Genomic DNA, 18523 nt, shown 5'->3' with positions numbered 1-18523 from the left:
ATATTAATCGCTTTCGAAGCGATAATGGAAAATATTTTAAAATGTTTTGTAAGAACATAATTTCTACTTAAGATTGTCAGTCGTAAATCATATTTAAATAAGATAACATTGAAATTTAGTTTTTTCAAGTTTTTCAAGTTAGTGACGTTAAAAGGGCTCGGCAGCTGCGCATAAGCCTCTAAATTAAACCTACCAGTGCAGTGTGACAAAAAAATACGCGAAAATATGGATTGTTTGTTTAGGAATAGGTTTAGACATCTAGCTAAAATTAAAGTTATAATATTACGATTTTTTCTTCATTTGTGATTATATTCATTTGTAAAAATAATATATCTTAGAAAAAGAATATGTTTAAATAAAAGAAACAAATTACAATAAAATAAAATGGAGGACCCTGGACATTACTTTAGAGGATTAGATCTTTATGCTTTAGGTAATTTTATCATAAAACCGTTGGATGTCTGTTTGTGTGTCTGTCTATCTTTTTTATGCCCTTGTTAAAAAATTATTAGATTAAAACCACTTTTGTTAGCTGTGAAGGCCCGCGCTAACAAAACTGGTGTTAATTAAATGATTTTATTTTAATATTTGTGTAAAATTTCTGTGATACGATATAACCAGTTTTGTTAGACCCGAGATGCCGAAGGCACGGATAACAAATACATGATTCTTCAGTATGGCTTAGGACCGGTTCTAATCCAGCGGATACTAATCGGTTTCGAAGCCACACCGGAAAATGATGTACAGTCGTTCTCTGCAGTAGTAAATGTATGTCCATCAATCAAAGTAGAAGGAGTTGTGTGTGTCTGTCTATATTTTGCTTATTAACGTACCTAATTTTTCATCGGATTTTTAATTGTTTCTGCTAAGAGCATTCGAAAAGCAGTAATTTGAGGTCTCTTTTGCCTAAGTAATAGGATGTTTGTGTGTATGTCTAATATATTTTTTGCAATTTAGAAATTTTCTCACAAAGTACACTATATTTTGAAAATAATTTAAATAAGGGAGGCGGAGTTGTTTTTGTTTGTTTATTTAAGGTTTAGGTTAGGTTATATTGAATACAGTGTAACTCCGCAAAGTTAGACCATAGCAGAGCTGGATCTTTAAATCATTTGAGTGGTGAGCCAGATCGGGTGAGCCAACTTTCCACCAATGAGAGCACAGAATTTTATGAAATGCCGCGCTGTGATTGGCTGAAATTCGGCGCACCCCGATCTGACTAACCACTAAAATGATTTAAAGATCCAGCTCAGGTATATGTATCAGGCATAGGGAAAAAAATACCCTTTACCCTTTTTTCAAAAATCCTGGGGGGAGGGGGATTGTATTAGTGTTTAACAGACCAGTAATGGGAAATCACCACTAAATCCTTAAACCATAATAGATCTTGTACTAGGTGGCTCTACTAGTTTAATACTTTTTTAGAAATAGATACAGCATACCTAAACATTACAAGTAAACTGAATGAACAATACTGGCTCTACACTAGAAAGTAAGCATCAATAGATCAGAGAGTGAGGGGACTATGGGCTGTTTATTACACTAGTTCCCAAAGTTTTATAAAACTTTTTCTCATTTGTTGGCTCATCATCTTTGGGGACTTTTGGGGACAAAAATGAGTTTTTCAACCTCTAATTATAATCTACCGAAGGGGTAATTTTGTGTGTCATCATCGGGGATGTACATCAATTTATTAGCCCTTGTCCTATTCCTTTAGATCCCTGACAACAAATACACTAAAAGATATAGGTAGATTAAACTCGCGAAATCTATTTGTTTTTACCCCTTTACTTTTGTTTTTGAAAATTAATATGTAAACTGACAGACTGACTTATTTATTTGCATTTGCCACTACTGAATTTCTTTTTTTTAGTAGCGAAGCTACTCTATAATTCACTATGTCCGTCCGTCCGTCAGTCAGTCCGTCCGTCCGTCCGTAACGCTATGGGGGAAATGGGATTTACTCAGCTCCTATAAAAGATAGGATTCTGAAATTTGTTGACAACATTCCCATCATTAAGGAGCACAATTAACTATAAAACATCAATGGCGGTCGGACGGCTTTTTAGCAGGTTTTAGGCTATTTTTTAATTTTGCACATTTTCCCCCATATCTTTGGTGTTTATGGTCCGATTTTCAAAAATTTTTCAGTTAAAGATATCAAAATTAAATTTTCCGTCGTTTGGAGAAAACAATAATGACGGTCAGACTGCCTTTTTGCAGGTTTTTGGCTATTTTTATATTTTTTACATTTTCTCCCATATCTTTGGTGTTTATGATCAGATTTTCAAAATTTTTTCAGTTATACATATCAAAATCAAATTTCACATTGTTTGAAGAAAACAACTATGAGAGTCAGACTGCCTTTTTGCAGGTTTTTGGCTATTTTATATTTTTTACATTTTCCCCCATATCTTTGGTGTTTTTAGTCCGATTTTCAAAATTTTTTCAGTTAAAAATATCAAAATTAAATTTTCCGTCGTTTGGAGAAAACAATAATGACGGTCAGACTGCCTTTTTGCAGGTTTCTGGCTATTTTTATATTTTTTACATTTTCCCACATATCTTTGGTGTTTTTAGTCCGATTTTCAAAATTTTTTCAGTTAAAGATATCAAAATTAAATTTCACGTCGTTTGAAGAAACAACCATGACGGTCAGTCCCATCCACAAAATTTTGTGCTTCGCTACGTATGGATGTTGTCATCCTTGTTTATTAAAAAAGTCATAGTTAGAGGTCTACTGCAACCGTGAAGGAAATTTTAATACTGCAGCTCTTTTTCCTTCAATAATAGTCAGCCGTCCAAATATGAAAAAATCACAGCTGTTCATTTAATTATATTATAAATAGCTGTCAAATTAAATAATGAATGCCTATTTCTATTAATTGAAATTATTTTCTTCTTTCCAGCGAAGACTGCTACCTGTGCCCTTGGAAGAGATATGATGAGGCAGGCTTTACTAACAGCCTAGTTACTGAAGTTTCTACGCATCATACTCAACATTTCTTAGGTAAAACAAGGATGACAACATCCATAAAAGCGAAGCAATGAAACGGTAGGACAAACAGACATTAACAATTGTATAGTGTCAGAACTGAATAATCAAAATATAAATGTATAAGAGTCAAAGCAAAATTGTAAGTAAATTTGTTGAAAAACTGATTAATTCAGGATAATGTTTATGGACATACTTACATTTTTAGGACTTGATTATAGAGTTGCTTATTACATTATATTTGTTGTCCCAGGAATCAATATACCAAAAATCAGATCAATCGAATGATTAGATCACATAAAAATTTGTTGTTTAAAAAGTAAAAAAATCAACATGTTTAAAATGGACGTACGGACATTTTAGTGATCATTATAGAGTTGCTACGCTTTCTAAATTGTACCTAACTATTAAAGGAATCACCATGCAAAATTTGAAATCGATAGGACAATTCTAACATGCTTAAATTAACGAAAAAAGCTATCCGTTACGAACGGACGTTTGGACGGATGTACGGACTGACCCTAATTATAGAAAAGCTTCGCTTTTAAAAATATCTGCTCTATTAAAAGCAATAAGAAACTAAGCTGAGGGGGAGGGGACATTGGGCTGCTTATTACACTAGTCCCCGAATTTTCATAATAAGGTTTTCTTGTTTGTTGGCTTAACAACTTTGGTGACTTTCTTTGAATATTGATTGGTTGGTTCATTAGATTTTTAATATCAAAACGTAATCTTTCAGCATTTAGAGCGGTGTATTTCTTGCAGGCTTCCTATAAACAATACATATTTGATTAAATTTTTATTGTTTTAGTATCAAAATCTGGGGAATCTACATACATAAGAACAGATTCTGCGAGCCTGGCCGAGATTCGTGTTTGTGACAACTCTTTCCTCCCAGGGGAGTTTGGAGTTTATGATTTTGATATTGATGCCTGTAGGTATAGATGTACAATTTTCTATCTGTCCATTAATTTTATGTCTATCTTAATCTATCTAACTAGCAAATAAACAAGGATGATACCATTCAATAATAGCGAAGCACACACATTTTATTTTTTTAAAATCAAGAACAACCAAGAAATAGTCATAATAAATTTTCAGAAGCTTATCTCGGCACATAGAAACCCCACCTTAATTTTAAGGGGACTGAATAGAATTATAAGAGAGGAACTATAGTGTGAACCCCTTTTTCGTAAATCTGACAAAGGAACTCCTCCAGCTGACAAAACACCTTAAAATTTTTCGAGTATATAATTTCTAGAAAGCTAACTTTATATTAAGGAATTCAACAATCCATAGCTAACTTATTAAAGGAGTTAAAAGTTTATATTTCTATCTATATGTCTATCTATCTAGGATAGAAACTGCTTGCCTATCTATCTATCCCAGTTTATATTTCTATTTATCTACATGTCTCTCATCTAGGATAGAAACTGATCTAGAGCCAGTGAATGCCCATCTAGTTATCCTTATATCTATCTATTTATGTGTCTTATCTATCTAGGATAGAAACTGCATGCTCTAGAGCCAGTGAATGCCCAACTAGCTATCCTTATATCTATCTATCTATGTGTCTATCTATTAGGATAGAAACTGCTCTAGAGCCAGTGAATGCCCATCTAGCTATCCTAGTTTATATTGCTATCTATCTAGATGTCTTTCTATCTAGGATAGAAACTGCACTAGAGCCAGTGAATGCCCATCTAGCTATCCTAGTTTATATTGCTATCTATCTATATGTCTATCTATCTATGGTATAAATTGCCATAGAGCCAGTAAATGCCTATCTAGCTATCCTAGTTTATATATCTATCTATCTATCTATATGTCTATCTATTTAGGATAGAAACTGCTCTAGAGCCTGTGAATGCCCATCTATCTATCCTAGTTTATATTTCTATCTATATCTAGGATATCTAGGATAGAAACTGCTTTCCTAGATATCTATCCCAGTTTATATTTCTATTTATCTACATGTCTATCATCTAGTATAGAAACTGATCTAAAGCCAGTGAATGCCCAACTAGCTATCCTTATATATATATCTATCTATGTGTCTATCTATCTAGGATAGAAACTGCTCTAGAGCAAGTGAATGTCCAACTAACTGTCCTTTTATATCTATCTATCTATGTGTCTATCTATCTAGGATAGAAACTGCTCTAGAGCCAGTGAATGCCCATCTAGCTATCCTTATATATCTATCTATCTAGGATAGAAACTGCTCTAAAGCCAGTGAATTCCCATCTAGCTATCCTAGTTCATATTTCTATCTATCTATGTGTCTATCTACCCAGGGTAGAAACTGCTCTAGAGCCAGTGAATGTCCATCTAGCTATCCAAGTTTATATTTCTATCTATCTATATGTCTATCATCTAGGATAGAAACTGCTCTAGAGCCAGAAAATGCCCATCTAGCTATCCTAGTTTATATTTCTTTCTATATGTCTATCTATTTAGGATAGAAACTGCACTAGAGCCAGTGAATGCCTATTTATCCATCCCAGTTTATATTTCTATCTATCTATATTTCTATCTATCTAGGATAGAAACTTCTTTAGAGCCAGTGAATGCCCATCTAGCTATCCTTGTGTGTTTTCTAGCCTATGTTGGCCTGGCCCTCTTCTGTTTTGGCCTGAAATTTGTCCCTGGAAAACCGGTTCATAAGGTAAGAGAATATTACAATGTAACAAGATAATTTGTATTTGTATTCCATAATAAAAGACCAACAACTTGACACTAGTTTTTGCTATAAGGCAGGGCGATGTCGACCCCAACTTTCATTATATTTTTTTTAATGTAAAAAAAAAATTGGGGGAGATTGGTTATTTTTTCCAGGGGTGTTTTTCATTAGAAGGATTGAGGACCCCCCCCCCCATAAAAAAAATAGTTATAATATACAATATACATCTTCCAGGACCTACAGACACCCGTTACCATTATATAAGGATTGCTCATTCCTAGCATGGTTGTAAAAAGTTGCAAAAATTGTTGACTATCTATCTATCCTAAAATCTAGATGTCTATCTATCTAGTTTGAAAGATGGCTTGGATGGAGAGCCGGAGAGCAAGAGAAACCTGAGGCTTCAGGAAACATTTTCTATACCTTGTCCGTGTTTGTGTGGCCATTGTTTCTTTGTGTTTTGATCTAAGTATTCATGGAGCAGGACCAAACAATTTTGTACGCTAGCAACCAGGGCCAGAGTAAGCTCCATGCTCAAGTACAAAAGTCTCAAGGGAACTAATCTTTATTACCTCCCCCTAGCCGAGTATGGCAGGTGTCCCAAATAAAGTCACCGTAATGAAAGGCACTCTCTGCAAAGGAGCATGGGGTAAAACGCCTGCTTTATAACCTTTGATTACCTAATAACTTCGGGTACGGTGGTGATCTTCTTGGGCTGTACAGCCAACTTGATGGTCACCAAGGTTAGACACTAGGTCCTTCACCTTATCTTCTCCACCTTCCCCTCTTTCTCTCTCTCTCTCTCTCTCTCTCTCTCTCTCTCTCTCTCTCTCTCTCTCTCTCTCTCTCTCTCTCTCTCTCTCTCTCTCTCTCTCTCTCTCTCTCTCTCTCTCTCTCTCTCTCTCTCTCTCTCTCTCTCTCTCTCTCTCACTCACTCTCTTCCTCTCCTCCTCTCTCAGTAGAGCTTACAGTATTTACCTAAATAAATATATATGTTCATTGCTTAGACTTATTCAAAATAACTAAATCTTTTGGTTCTCTTGAAGAATTTTACCAAATCCTTCAAATTTAGTTCCCAAAGGTGTTTGGCTAATAGGATATTATTACCAAAGATGTTTACCCTTATTTGATTGTACTTGGGACAATCTCCTAAAATATGTTCAATAGATTCAATGGGGTCATTGCAGTGATCACATGCTTTTGTGTCAGCAAACCCCATCTCCTAGAGGTGCTTGTTGACACATGCATGTCCTGTTAGAATTTGAGTTATATACATAACTTTGATTAGAAATGATAGAAAATGTGATGTGACAGGAAAACAGAGATTAAGATCGCTGGATACATTTAGGGGAATAGCTCTGGCCATCATGATATTTGTTAATGACGGTGGAGGTAGGCATTTTTTAAAGCAAAGCTTTTTTAAAATTAGGGTTGGTCTGTTATAACAACAAATTTTTATGTGTTTTTATTAACATATTCATCTGATTTTTGAAATAATGATTCCTTTTACACTATGGTATAATGTTATAAGCGAAGCATCTTTATAATCAAGTCCTAAAATTGTAATTATGTCCTTAAACAGTATTCTGTACTTAATTCTGTCAAAACGTATACATTTATATGTTATATTATATTTTATGGATGTTTTTATTCTTGTTAAATTTATTTCTAATCTGCATTTTATTACATTTGTTTTTGTGGATATTCAACACTTATGTAACTTTATAAAGTGTCTCAAAAATCAGCCATATGGCGTCATAAAAATGATGGATTATCCATCCTTTTTTTATTGGGTTTCTTTCCCACTTCTCATTACATCTCCCTCATTTTTATGACGTGACATGGCTGATTTTCGAGACACTTTGTAAAGTTACACTTTTATTCTTAATTTTGGCTTCAATAACTTATTATTCCTATTAAACCAGAGTTGAAGATTCATTTCTTTCTATTTAGGTCATTATTATTTTTTCGAGCATGCAACCTGGGACGGTCTCTATGTGGCGGACCTGGTCTTTCCATGGTTTCTCTGGATTATGGGGGTCTGTATACCCATGTCCGTTAGGTAAATTCTTATAATAAAGTAACAGGATGTCTATTTGTTTGTTTGTCTGTCTGTCTGTGTGTTTGTCTGTACCAAAGGATCTCGCTAAACGCTGAACCGATCGGGTTCTCCTTAACAGGGTAGCTTCTCATAGGTCCCGGAAGTTTTATAAGTTTTGGGGAAGGGTACAAAATGCAACAAAAATATATAAAAAACGCCGCCCTGCGGACATTTTTGCAATTAACTAAAAACATAACAAACACCATCTATCGGCGAAAAAAATATTTTTGGTAAATACTAAATAGCTGATTTTAACTTTAGATTGAAAGAAACAATTTTTCGTGTCCCTAGAGGCCTCCAGGGGCGTAGCCGTTAGTAGAAAGATAAATAAGTAGGTAGATGGACTTATTTTAAGCATATAGAAAGACTGTTTGTTTGGTAATAAAATATTTTGAATTTGAAATATATTTCAGGTCTAACCAAAAGAAAAATACCCCTCTCCTATCTGTCATATATCAAATAACTTTAAGGTAAACAAGGATGACAACATCCATAAAAGCGAAGCACTGAAACGGTAGGACAAACGGACATTAACACTTGTATAGTATCTGAACTGAATAATCAGAATTTAAAAGTATAAGAGTCGAAGCAAAAGTGTAAGTAAATATGTTGAAAAACTGCTTAAAAACAGGATAATGTTTATGGACATACTTACATTTTTGGACTTGATTATAGAGTTGCTTCGCTTATAATATTGTTCTTTGTTGTCCCAGGAATCAATATACCAAAAATCAGATCAAACGGATAATTAGAACACTTTAAAATTTGTTGTTAAAAAAGTAGAAAAATCAACATGTTTAAAATGGACGTACGGACATTCTGGTAATGATTATAGAGTTGCTACGCTTTCTAAATCGTACCCAACTACTACAGGAATCATCATGCAAAGTTTGAAATCGATAGGACAATTCTAACATGCCTAAATTAACGAATAAAAGCTATCTATCTCGGACGGACGGACGTACGGACGGACGGACCGACCCTAATTATAGAAAAGCTTCGTTTTAAAAATGTGATTTTATGGCTTTTTACAAAATTGGCTCAAAATTCTCACTTCTTCAATCAATCAAAACAATTTTCTTAAAGCTTTCTCGTCATTTTTGTGTTCCTTGGGACTTCAAAACATTGGTTGTTAAAAATACTAGTCCCCAAAGTTTCATAACAACGTTTTCTTATTCAATGGCTTAATAACCTTGGGAACTTTTATTGATTTTGATTGGTTGGCTCATAAAGTTGAGTGTCAATATTGTGATCTACCAAAAAGGGTAATTTCTCTATAATCAATGGGGATGTACATCAATTTATCAGCCATTGTGGTATCCCATGAGATACCTGTAATCTTTTACCGTTTAGGTCTGTGAAGTTGTTCTGTCTTGGTTTTATTTTGAACACACTTGGAGGTTGGATTAGGGTGGAAAGGTAAGGTTATATCTATCCTTATATAAAAGTAACAGGATCTATGTCTGTGTGTCTATTTGTACCAAAATATCTCGTTAACTGCTGAACCGATATGATTTTCCTATACAGGGTAGCTTCTCATAGGTCCTGGGAAGGTTTATAACTACCCTCCCAAGAGAAATTGCCCCTCAGAAAATATTTTTAAAATATTTAGGAACGTCCAAGGAGGGGAAAGGGTGATAAGAAGAGGTGTATACCAAACCACACCTCCAAAACTTTTGACTGTTCATTAGATTATCCCCACAAGTACCTAAAAAAAGCTTGGACGTAATATCAATATTTATATCTATCTAGCTTTATATTTCATAGTAAAACAGCGTTTTTACTTCAATTTTATTAATATTTAACTTAAAGTTTCATGCTTTATAAGTATCTTTTATTACTTAATATATATATCCATCTATCTTAACTTTGTTATGCCTTTCTTGAAAAACAACATATAGTTTTCACTTCTTCCTCTTAATATTTAGATTACGCGTCCCCGGTGTTCTACAAAGATTCGCCATCTCCTACTTTGTAGTGGCTGTTGTAGCCAATCTGCTGGCTAAAGTCAACTTCTGCCCAAAAGTAGGTTAATTACATACAAAGACAAAATTGTTGTCAAAAACCATCCATGTGACGTCATAAAAATGAGGGATCGGAGTATCCATCTCTTTTTTAGGGTTTTTCTTTCCCACTTCTCCTCTCTTCCCCCTTATTTTTATGACGTCACATGGACCATTTTGACACAATTTTGCAGCAATTAGGTCTTTGTCTAATTACAGACTTAAATATCATCGTATTAAAATCCTATTCTATAAAGTAGTAAGCTTTTCATATATAACTTATGTGGCTTTTCTTTACAGTGAAGCCTCTTAAATGTCCTAGGAGAGTTTAATTAATAAAATTTATTGGATGCCCTGCCGTCTATAAGAAAAAAATATGCTTTCTATTTCAAAATAATTTCCTCCCCTTAAAATGTCCTCTCTTTAAAAGGCTCTGTCTGTACCGAAGTTTCTCGCTAACCGCTTAACTGATATGGTTCTCCTTTACAGTGTAGCTTTTTATAGGTCCTGGGAAGGTTTATGAATAATTTGGGGGAGTGTACCACCACACTCCCATGATAAATCGGCTCTAGAAATAAATTACCCCCCCCCCCACACAAAAAAATCTCCCCCCAAATTTTTTATTTTAATTTTCTTGTTAAAACTAATATGAAACAAGGATGACAACATCCATAAAAGCGAAGCACTGAAACAGTAGGGCAAACGGACATTGACACTTGTATAGTGTCAGAATTGAATAATCAGAATATAAAAGTATCGAAAGAGTCGAAGCAAAATTGTAAGTAAATTTGTTGAAAAACTGCTTGATACAGGATAATGTTTATGGACATACTTGCATTTTTCGGACTTGATTATAGAGTTGCTTCGCTTATACTATTGTTCTTTGTTCGCTTTTAAAAATTGGGTTGTCAAATTAAATCCACCCCCCCCCCTTTCAAGTGCCGAAAATTATCAATAATGAAAATTATACAGCATATGATTAATACAATATCAACTTATCAACACAGGAAATTGAAAAAATTGATATCATATTTGCAGGGAGGGAGTCAACAATGGCAGATAAATTATTCTGCTCCCACCATTCTCTTTTTAACAAAGGCTAATTTAATGGAATATTAAACTTTCACCTATTGTCGTATTTCTATTTCTCATAAGATACACTAGCGGTTTCGCCCCTAGCCTCTAGGGGTTTAGCCCCAAGAAGTTTGATCAACCTATTTTTGTGTTATTGAAATTAAAAAAAATTATTTCAGGGGGGGGGGGGGAATATTTTTTTGTTTGGTTTAATTTTAGTTTTAAAAAGAATTTTTATTTTTTTTGGAGGGGGAGGGGGGTTGGGGGTGTTCCACCCCTAAAGAAAATAGCTTAAAACCATCACAGGACCAGTGGGGATATTCCCTGAAGAGTAGAGCCCAATCGATTCAGTGGTTACTGAGATCTTAAGTTTCAGACAGACAGACGGACAGATAGACAGACAGACATCATACTACTTTGTATTATAGATAGAATTAGAGTAGCACATCCAGTCTATAACTAAAAGTCATCGTATGGCTACTAGTCAAATCTGTATGGTGATTCTTTTTATGACGTTGTATAATCTAGGAAGCATTGCAACTCGTATGTATGTACATTTTACAATATATTTTAAAGAAGAAGAATTTGATATAAAAAAGTTGAAATTTTAGGTTTCTGACAATAAAAAGATGAACATACTGAAAGATATTTTGGATCTTGCCCCACATTGGATTGTCATGCTGACAATTCTTCTGATTCACCAACTGGTTGTCTGGCTGGTGCCTGCTCCTGGGTGTCCACAGGTAGAAAAATAGATAGATAGTCTTGATTCACCAGCAGGTTGTGTAGCTGGTACCAGCTCCTGGGTGTCCACAGGTAGAAAGATAGATAGATAATCTTGATTTACCAGCTGGTTGTCTAGCTGGTACCAGCTCCTGGGTGTCCACAGGTAGAAAGATAGATAGATAGATAATCTTAATTCACTAGCTGGTTGTCTGGCTGGTACCTGCCCCTGGGTGTCCACATGTAGAAAGATAGATAGATAATCTTGATTCACTAGCTGGTTGTCTGGCTGGTGCCTGCTCCTGGGTGTCCACAGGTAGAAAAATAGATAGATAATCTTGATTCACCAGCTGGTTGTCTAGCTGGTACCAGCTCCTGGGTGTCCACAGGTAGAAAGAAAGATAGATAGATAATCTTGATTCACCAGCTGGTTGTCTAGCTGGTACCAGCTCCTGGGTGTCCACAGGTAGAAAGAAAGATAGATAGATAATCTTGATTCACCAGCTGGTTGTCTGGCTGGTGCCTGCTCCTGGGTGTCCACAGGTAGAAAGATAGATAGATAATCTTGATTCACCAGCTGGTTGTCTGGCTGGTACCAGCACCTGGGTGTCCACAGGTAGAAAGAAAGATAGATAGATAATCTTAATTCACTAGCTGGTTGTCTGGCTGGTACCAGCTCCAGGGTGTCCACAGGTTGATAGATAGATAGATAATCATACAGATGGATAGAATGATAGATAGATAATCATATAGATAGTTAGATAATCATATATATAGATAGATAATCATGTAGATAGATAGATAATGAGAAAGATATTTAGATAATCCTATAGATAGATAATCATATAGATTAGATATAGAAAATAATCTCAAGATTTAAATGGTGGCAAAGGCTTCGATTAAAGCTTGTCAAAGATTTATTTATAGGGTCCTACCCCAAACGTCGGAGTGGACAAACGCAGGAGTCCCAAACGTCGGAGTGGACAAACGTAGAAGTGGGACAAACGTCGGAGTGGACATTGCTTAAGTAAAACCTAGGAGTGTCCGCTATTTTAATAATATGACAATTTTGAAATTTTTATTATACCCCTGTCTACAAAATAATGACTATGGCTGCAGCGCTCGGCCCCCTTGCCTATAACCTAACCAAACCTAACTAAAAAAATAACGAGACCGAGGGGGGGAGGGGTGGGTTTGTATAAAAAAAAATTCAAAATTGAAAATAAAAATAAAATTGAAAAAAAAAATTGAAATTGAAAAAAAATTGGAACTCCTGTGCTTGTCCACTCCGACACGTTTGTCCCAAAAATCCTGCGTTTGTCCACTCCGATGTTTGTCCCACTCCTGCGTTTGTCCCACTCCGACGTTTGGGACTCCTGCGTTTGGCCACTCCGATGTTTTTCCACTCCTACTTTTGGCGTGGAACCATTTATAGGTTTGTTTTGTATGGAAAATATTTCCAAGATAGATAATAATATTAAATGTTTTAGGGTTATCGAGGTCCCGGAGGGCTACATGACTGGAGCCCTGAAAGAAACTTTTCTGGTTGCATTGGAGGAATTACTGGATATATCGACAAGGTAGCCTCAAAATATTACGTTATTTTATCATTTCGTTTTGGTTACAAGCGAGGGTGCCCCTAGTATATAGGGGCTCTTTACCGGAGTAAAGTGGCACGAATAGCTTTAAACCCCCCAAATACTCAAATAAAAAATACAATGGCATAAAACCTTCTCGGGACCTATGTGAAGCTTCGCTTACACACAGAAAGAAAGACATCTTTCTTTCTGCAATATTTTCAAGCCAAAGAAAGTCGTTTAGTTACTTGTTTATAGACATATTTTATAAATTTAATAATTTAACAAATTTAAATCTGAAAAAAATACTTTTAATTATAGTCCCTTTCGTGACACTGCCTCTTTAGGGGCGTATTGTCGCATTTTCACAGTAGAGTAGCTTTTGAAAGGTTATTTTAGGTTAGGTTAGGCAATTGGCCCCGCAGGGATTATACTTTTAACAAAAACACACATAGTAAAGTAAGTGTTAGGGGAATAAAATTCTATAATACATTGATCAATCCAACCCTGAATTTGTTTTCAGCAATTCTTTGGAACATCCCATATCTATGGTAATCCAACAGCCAAACATGTTTATACAGCCTCAGCTTTCGACCCTGAGGGGCTCTTTGGTTCTTTAACCACAATCTTTCAGGTAAAGTTATCAGAGAGAGAGAGTGAGAGAGGAGTGGGACAATGGGCTGTTGATTACACTAGTCCTCAAAGTTTTATTATTCGTTATTGTAATCTTGAATTTAGATTAAATAAGTTGAGTGTCCAACCGTAAAAACCATTAAATGTAATCTACAGAAGGGGTAATTGTGTGTATCATTATTGGGGATATGCATAAATTTATCAGCTATTGTCTTATCCCTTTAGATCCCTGAATTAAATGACAATAGTTGGACAGTCTTATATTAATATCTTTTGCATATAATGTAATATTTTCTAATTGCAGGTTTGGTTGGGGTATCAGGCAGGCTACACCCTCCAGGTTTATGCAGACAATAAATATAAGGTTGTTTCTCATTGGTTATTCTGGTCTGTACTAACAGGTAACATGTTACACCCTCCAGGTTTATGCAGATAATAAATTTGAGGTTATTTCTCATTGGCTGTTCTAACAGGTAACAGGTTACACCCTCCAGGTTTATGCAGATAATAAATATAAGGTTGTTTCTCATTGGCTGTTCTGGTCTGTTCTAACAGGTAACAGGTTTTACTCTTTAGGTTTATGCAGATAATAAATATAAGGTTGGTTCTCATTGGCTGGCATAATCTTTACTAACAGGTTACACCCTCCAGGTTTATGCAGATAAAAAATATAAGGTTGTTTCTCATTGGCTGTTCTGGTCTGTTCTAACAGGTAACAGGTTACAACCTCCAGGTTTATGCTGATAATAAATATAAGGTTGGTTCTCATTGGCTGTTCTGGTCTGTACTAACAGGTAACAGGTTACACCCTCCAGGTTTATGCATATAATAAATATAAGGTTGTTTCTCATTGGTTATTCTGGTCTGTACTAACAGGTAACATGTTACACCCTCCAGGTTTATGCAGATAATAAATTTGAGGTTGTTTCTCATTGGCTGTTCTGGTCTGTTATAACAGGTAACAGGTTACAACCTCCAGGTTTTTGCAGATAGTAAATATAAGGTTGGTTCTCATTGGCTGTTCTGGTCTGTACTAACAGGTAACAGGTTACAACCTCCAGGTTTATGCAGATAGTAAATATAAGGTTGGTTCTCATTGGCTGTTCTGGTCTGTACTAACAGGTAACAGGTTACAACCTCCAGGTTTATGCTGATAATAAATATAAGGTTGGTTCTCATTGGCTGTTCTGGTCTGTTCTAACAGGTAACAGGTTTTACTCTTTAGGTTTATGCTGATAATAAATATAAGGTTGGTTCTCATTGGCTGTTCTGGTCTTTACTAACAGGTTACACCCTCCATGTTCGTGCAGATAATAAATATAAGGTTGGTTATCATTGGTTGTTCTGGTCTGTTCTAACAGGTAAATGCACAGATAGATTGATTAAATGATAGATCGATAAAATAAATGTTAGATAGACAGACTACATACATATATACAGACAGACATACAGAGACAGACAGACATATAGAAAGACAAACAGACAGAAAGACAGACATACAAGTAGACAGACTGACATTCAGACGGTTATAGAATATGGTAGAACAGCCAGGTATAAAAATGGACATTCGCATAGAGAAAAATATAGACTTGTAAAGAAAGAATAGTTCTTTCTCGCATCATATTATAAACAGCTTTCCGCGGATAGAGAAATGTACAATTGTAAGATTAAAACCAATTTTGTTAGCCTTGAGATGCCGAAGTCAGGGCTCACAACACTGGTTAGAAAACTGGATATATTTTCAGTAGGGCTTAGAACTGGTACTAATCCAGTGGATATTAATCGGTTTTGAAGCCACATTGGAAAACAAAATTATGAAGATAATCTAACAGACTTTTTTTTAGGAGGTATCGGTTGTCTGCTGTGTGGTGGGTCCCAACACGGGGGATGGATTCCTCTCAACAAAAACCTGTGGTCCCTCTCCTTTGTAATGGTCACCTCATGTTTTGCCTTCGCTCTACTCGCGTTCTTGTTTGTTATTATTGACATGAGAAATTGGTGGAAGGGCCAGCCTTTTGTTTATGCAGGTATAATTTCACTTCTTGACCTTTTTATTTTGAAACCTTTGTCTTTTGGTACTTTTTGAATCAAAATAATTCATTTTCCAATTGCACTTGAGAACTTGGAATTTATACCTATTGGGAAAATAAAATTTTCTAGTATCAAAATCATGTATCGTATCTTATTTTAGCTATTTTTTCAGGAATATTGAAAAAAATCATAATATTAATACCAGTTTTGTTAGCCAGGGCCTATATATTTAGTTGTGTTGTGGACATAGTGTGGGCTATAGCCTATTATTATTTAAGGAATAAACTCTATTATGTTGTATTGTGGGCATAGAGTGGGCTATAACCTGTTCTTGTTTAAGGAATGAACTCTATTCTGTTGTATTGTGGACATAGTGTGGGCTATAACCTGTTGTTTTTAAGGAATGAACTATATTCTGTTGTATTGTGAACATAGTGTGGGCTATAACCTATTTTTTTTAAGGAATGAACTTTATTCTGTTGTATTGTGGGCATAGAGTGGGCCATAACCTGTTCTTGTTTAAGGAATGAACTCTATTCTGTTGTATTGTGGACATAGTGTGGGCTATAACCTGTTCCCCTGGCATTTTATGGTCGGGGAGATGAGAACTCATGCGGACAAGTACGTATTATTCAGTATGGCTTTAAATCCAATCAATATCTGCTGGATTGGAACCGGTTCTAAGTCATACTGAAATATTATGTATCATATCGTATTATAGCCAGTTTTCTTCGAATATAAAAATTTATAACAAGATTTAAACCTCTTGTTAGACTGTGCCTTCGACATCTTCGGCTAACCTAATTGGTTTTTATCTTATAATTGTACATTTTTATATCCGCGGAAATCTGTTTATTATACGATGTGATAAATAACTATTCATGCGGACAAGTAAGTATTACCAGGGATCTAAAGGGATAAGACAATAACCAATAATTAGATATTCATTCTCAATGATGATACACAAAATTAGCTCTTCTTTGGTGGAAACGTTTGACAATCTAATGAAACAATATTTAAAATTTTTTTAAAAAGCCGTCAAAGTTATTGTGCCAACGAATAAGAAAAAAATATTATAAAACTTTGAGGACTATAGTAATGATCAGCCCTATGTCCCCTCCCTGCCTGAGTCAGTGGTCAAAAGTCAGAAATGAAATATATATTTTTTAGGCTGCCAGAGGCGCTGTGGGGAATGTCTTTGTGGATTTTTATCGCCTTCGTCCTCTACAAGAAGAAAGTTTTTGTAACTGTTTAATTGGACTTTTGACCAAGTGGAAGCTTCCCTAAAATTACCATAATCGAAATAACATCGACAACTACAAATATTGCATAAATATGGAGGCCTCTAGGGGCAGAGCCGCTAGTATTGAATAATGGACTGACGAAATTACGTAATGCAAGATACTTATCAAAAATCAAAATTAAAATCAAATTCTATTTTTTTTATTTAATGATTTAATTTTACTCTATATCTAGAATCTGTCCTTCTTTTAAAAACTTGTATTACCTGATATGAAACAGCACAACTAATAGCAATTTTTTTTCAGTGATATATTTTCTCTATTCTTATTATACAGTTATAGTGTTCTATTTTGGTGGAAGAGTTATTTATCGCATCGTATTATAGAAAACTTTTCGCGGTTAGTATAACGATAAATTATAAGATAAATTCCGGTTTTGTTAGACCTGGTGTGCCGAAAGCCGGAATGACAAAACTGGTATTCATATTATGATTTTTCATTTTACTTTAGTAGAAAATTGTCTTTAATATGTTACGATACATGATTTTTCAGTATGGCTGAGAACTGGTTTTAATCCGGCGGTAATTAATCGGTCTCTAGGCCATACTGGAAATATTATTGTTGTGTTATTGTTGCGCCACAATGCATACAAATATCCTTGTTAACCTCCAAAATCAACTCGCTATCAAAACTTTTAGTCATATTTACTCATATATCGATAATATTCTATTTTATACTTTAAATTATATAAAGCTATATTCATATATATATTTTATGACAATATTATTTATAATAAATGATTCTCTATAACCTAATTAATTTAATCCTTAAAGTAATTCAAATTCTATAGATATAATGAGCTGTTTTCGCCAGGAATCAAAATTTTTGATCTACTGCAGTTCACGGTAAAATATTGCTGGTAAGCAATATTTTCAAAAATCTATGAATTTTAAAGGCTGCTAGCTGCCAAACAGCTGAACGTACAGATCATACCCGCACACCATTTTAAGTGGCATTAGAAGGCCTACAAATAATCTGGAATAGCCAAGATCCAATTATGCAAAGGGAAAGCTTCACTGAAGAAAAAACGCGTAAAATAGGTCTTTTTCGCGCATTTCTCTGCACTGCGGGATGATTATTCATTATTGATTTATGGCTATCCCAGATTATTTTTAGGCCTTCTTATGCCGATTAAAACAGTGTGCGGGCATGATCTGTACGTTCAGCCGTTTGGCAGCTAGCAGCCTTTAAAATTCTTAGATTTTTCCGAAATATTGCCTACCAGCAATATTTTACCGTGAACTGCAGTAGATCCAAAATTTTAAATGTCTTTATTTATTCTTTACTACAGTAGACAGAATAAACAAACATGATTGAATTTTAAACTGTCTTTGAAACATTTTTGAAAGGAGTATCAAAAATGTAGTCTGACACCTGTAGAATCATACTACAGAGTTAAAAA

General features: G+C 34.9%; 1 protein-coding gene across 6 annotated transcripts; it reads left to right on the top strand.

The window, feature by feature from the left end:
- Nucleotides 1-220: 220 nt before the first annotated feature.
- On the top strand, nucleotides 221-17791 carry Hgsnat (Heparan-alpha-glucosaminide N-acetyltransferase). 6 transcript variants are annotated; one of them, XM_080178617.1, is made up of 19 exons: nucleotides 230-433; nucleotides 1426-1492; nucleotides 2910-3010; nucleotides 3807-3933; nucleotides 5540-5663; nucleotides 6031-6089; nucleotides 6997-7070; nucleotides 7632-7740; nucleotides 8193-8249; nucleotides 9133-9198; nucleotides 9708-9804; nucleotides 11468-11599; nucleotides 13070-13159; nucleotides 13680-13790; nucleotides 14094-14129; nucleotides 14523-14583; nucleotides 15634-15816; nucleotides 16345-16441; nucleotides 16991-17791. In XM_080178617.1, the coding sequence occupies exons 1-19, from the start codon at nucleotides 385-387 to the stop codon at nucleotides 17073-17075; spliced, it is 1725 nt and encodes a 574-aa protein (XP_080034743.1). In that variant the 5' UTR covers nucleotides 230-384; the 3' UTR covers nucleotides 17076-17791. The 6 variants fall into 6 exon arrangements, with proteins under 6 accessions (XP_080034751.1, XP_080034743.1, XP_080034729.1 ...); XM_080178603.1 differs by lacking the exon at nucleotides 14523-14583 and adding an exon at nucleotides 14284-14344; XM_080178610.1 differs by lacking the exon at nucleotides 14523-14583 and adding an exon at nucleotides 14308-14344 and having other exon boundaries at nucleotides 14094-14153.
- Nucleotides 17792-18523: the final 732 nt, after the last annotated feature.

Source organism: Acartia tonsa, chromosome 2 (genome assembly GCF_053477335.1).
Source record: "Acartia tonsa isolate MP-2025a chromosome 2, ASM5347733v1, whole genome shotgun sequence".
NCBI classification, from domain to species: domain Eukaryota; kingdom Metazoa; phylum Arthropoda; class Copepoda; order Calanoida; family Acartiidae; genus Acartia; species Acartia tonsa.
This window is presented reverse-complemented; position numbering and strand designations above follow the sequence as displayed.

Bases quoted from the DNA above. Each gene is read 5' to 3' on its own strand.
- Hgsnat (XM_080178617.1), top strand. From the start codon at position 385: ATGGAGGACCCTGGACATTACTTTAGAGGATTAGATCTTTATGCTTTA. The intron at 11,600-13,069 runs GTAGAAAAATAG...TAAATGTTTTAG, and splicing joins CTGCTCCTGGGTGTCCACAG to GGTTATCGAGGTCCCGGAGG. The intron at 15,817-16,344 runs GTATAATTTCAC...TTCTTGTTTAAG, and splicing joins CCAGCCTTTTGTTTATGCAG to GAATGAACTCTATTCTGTTG.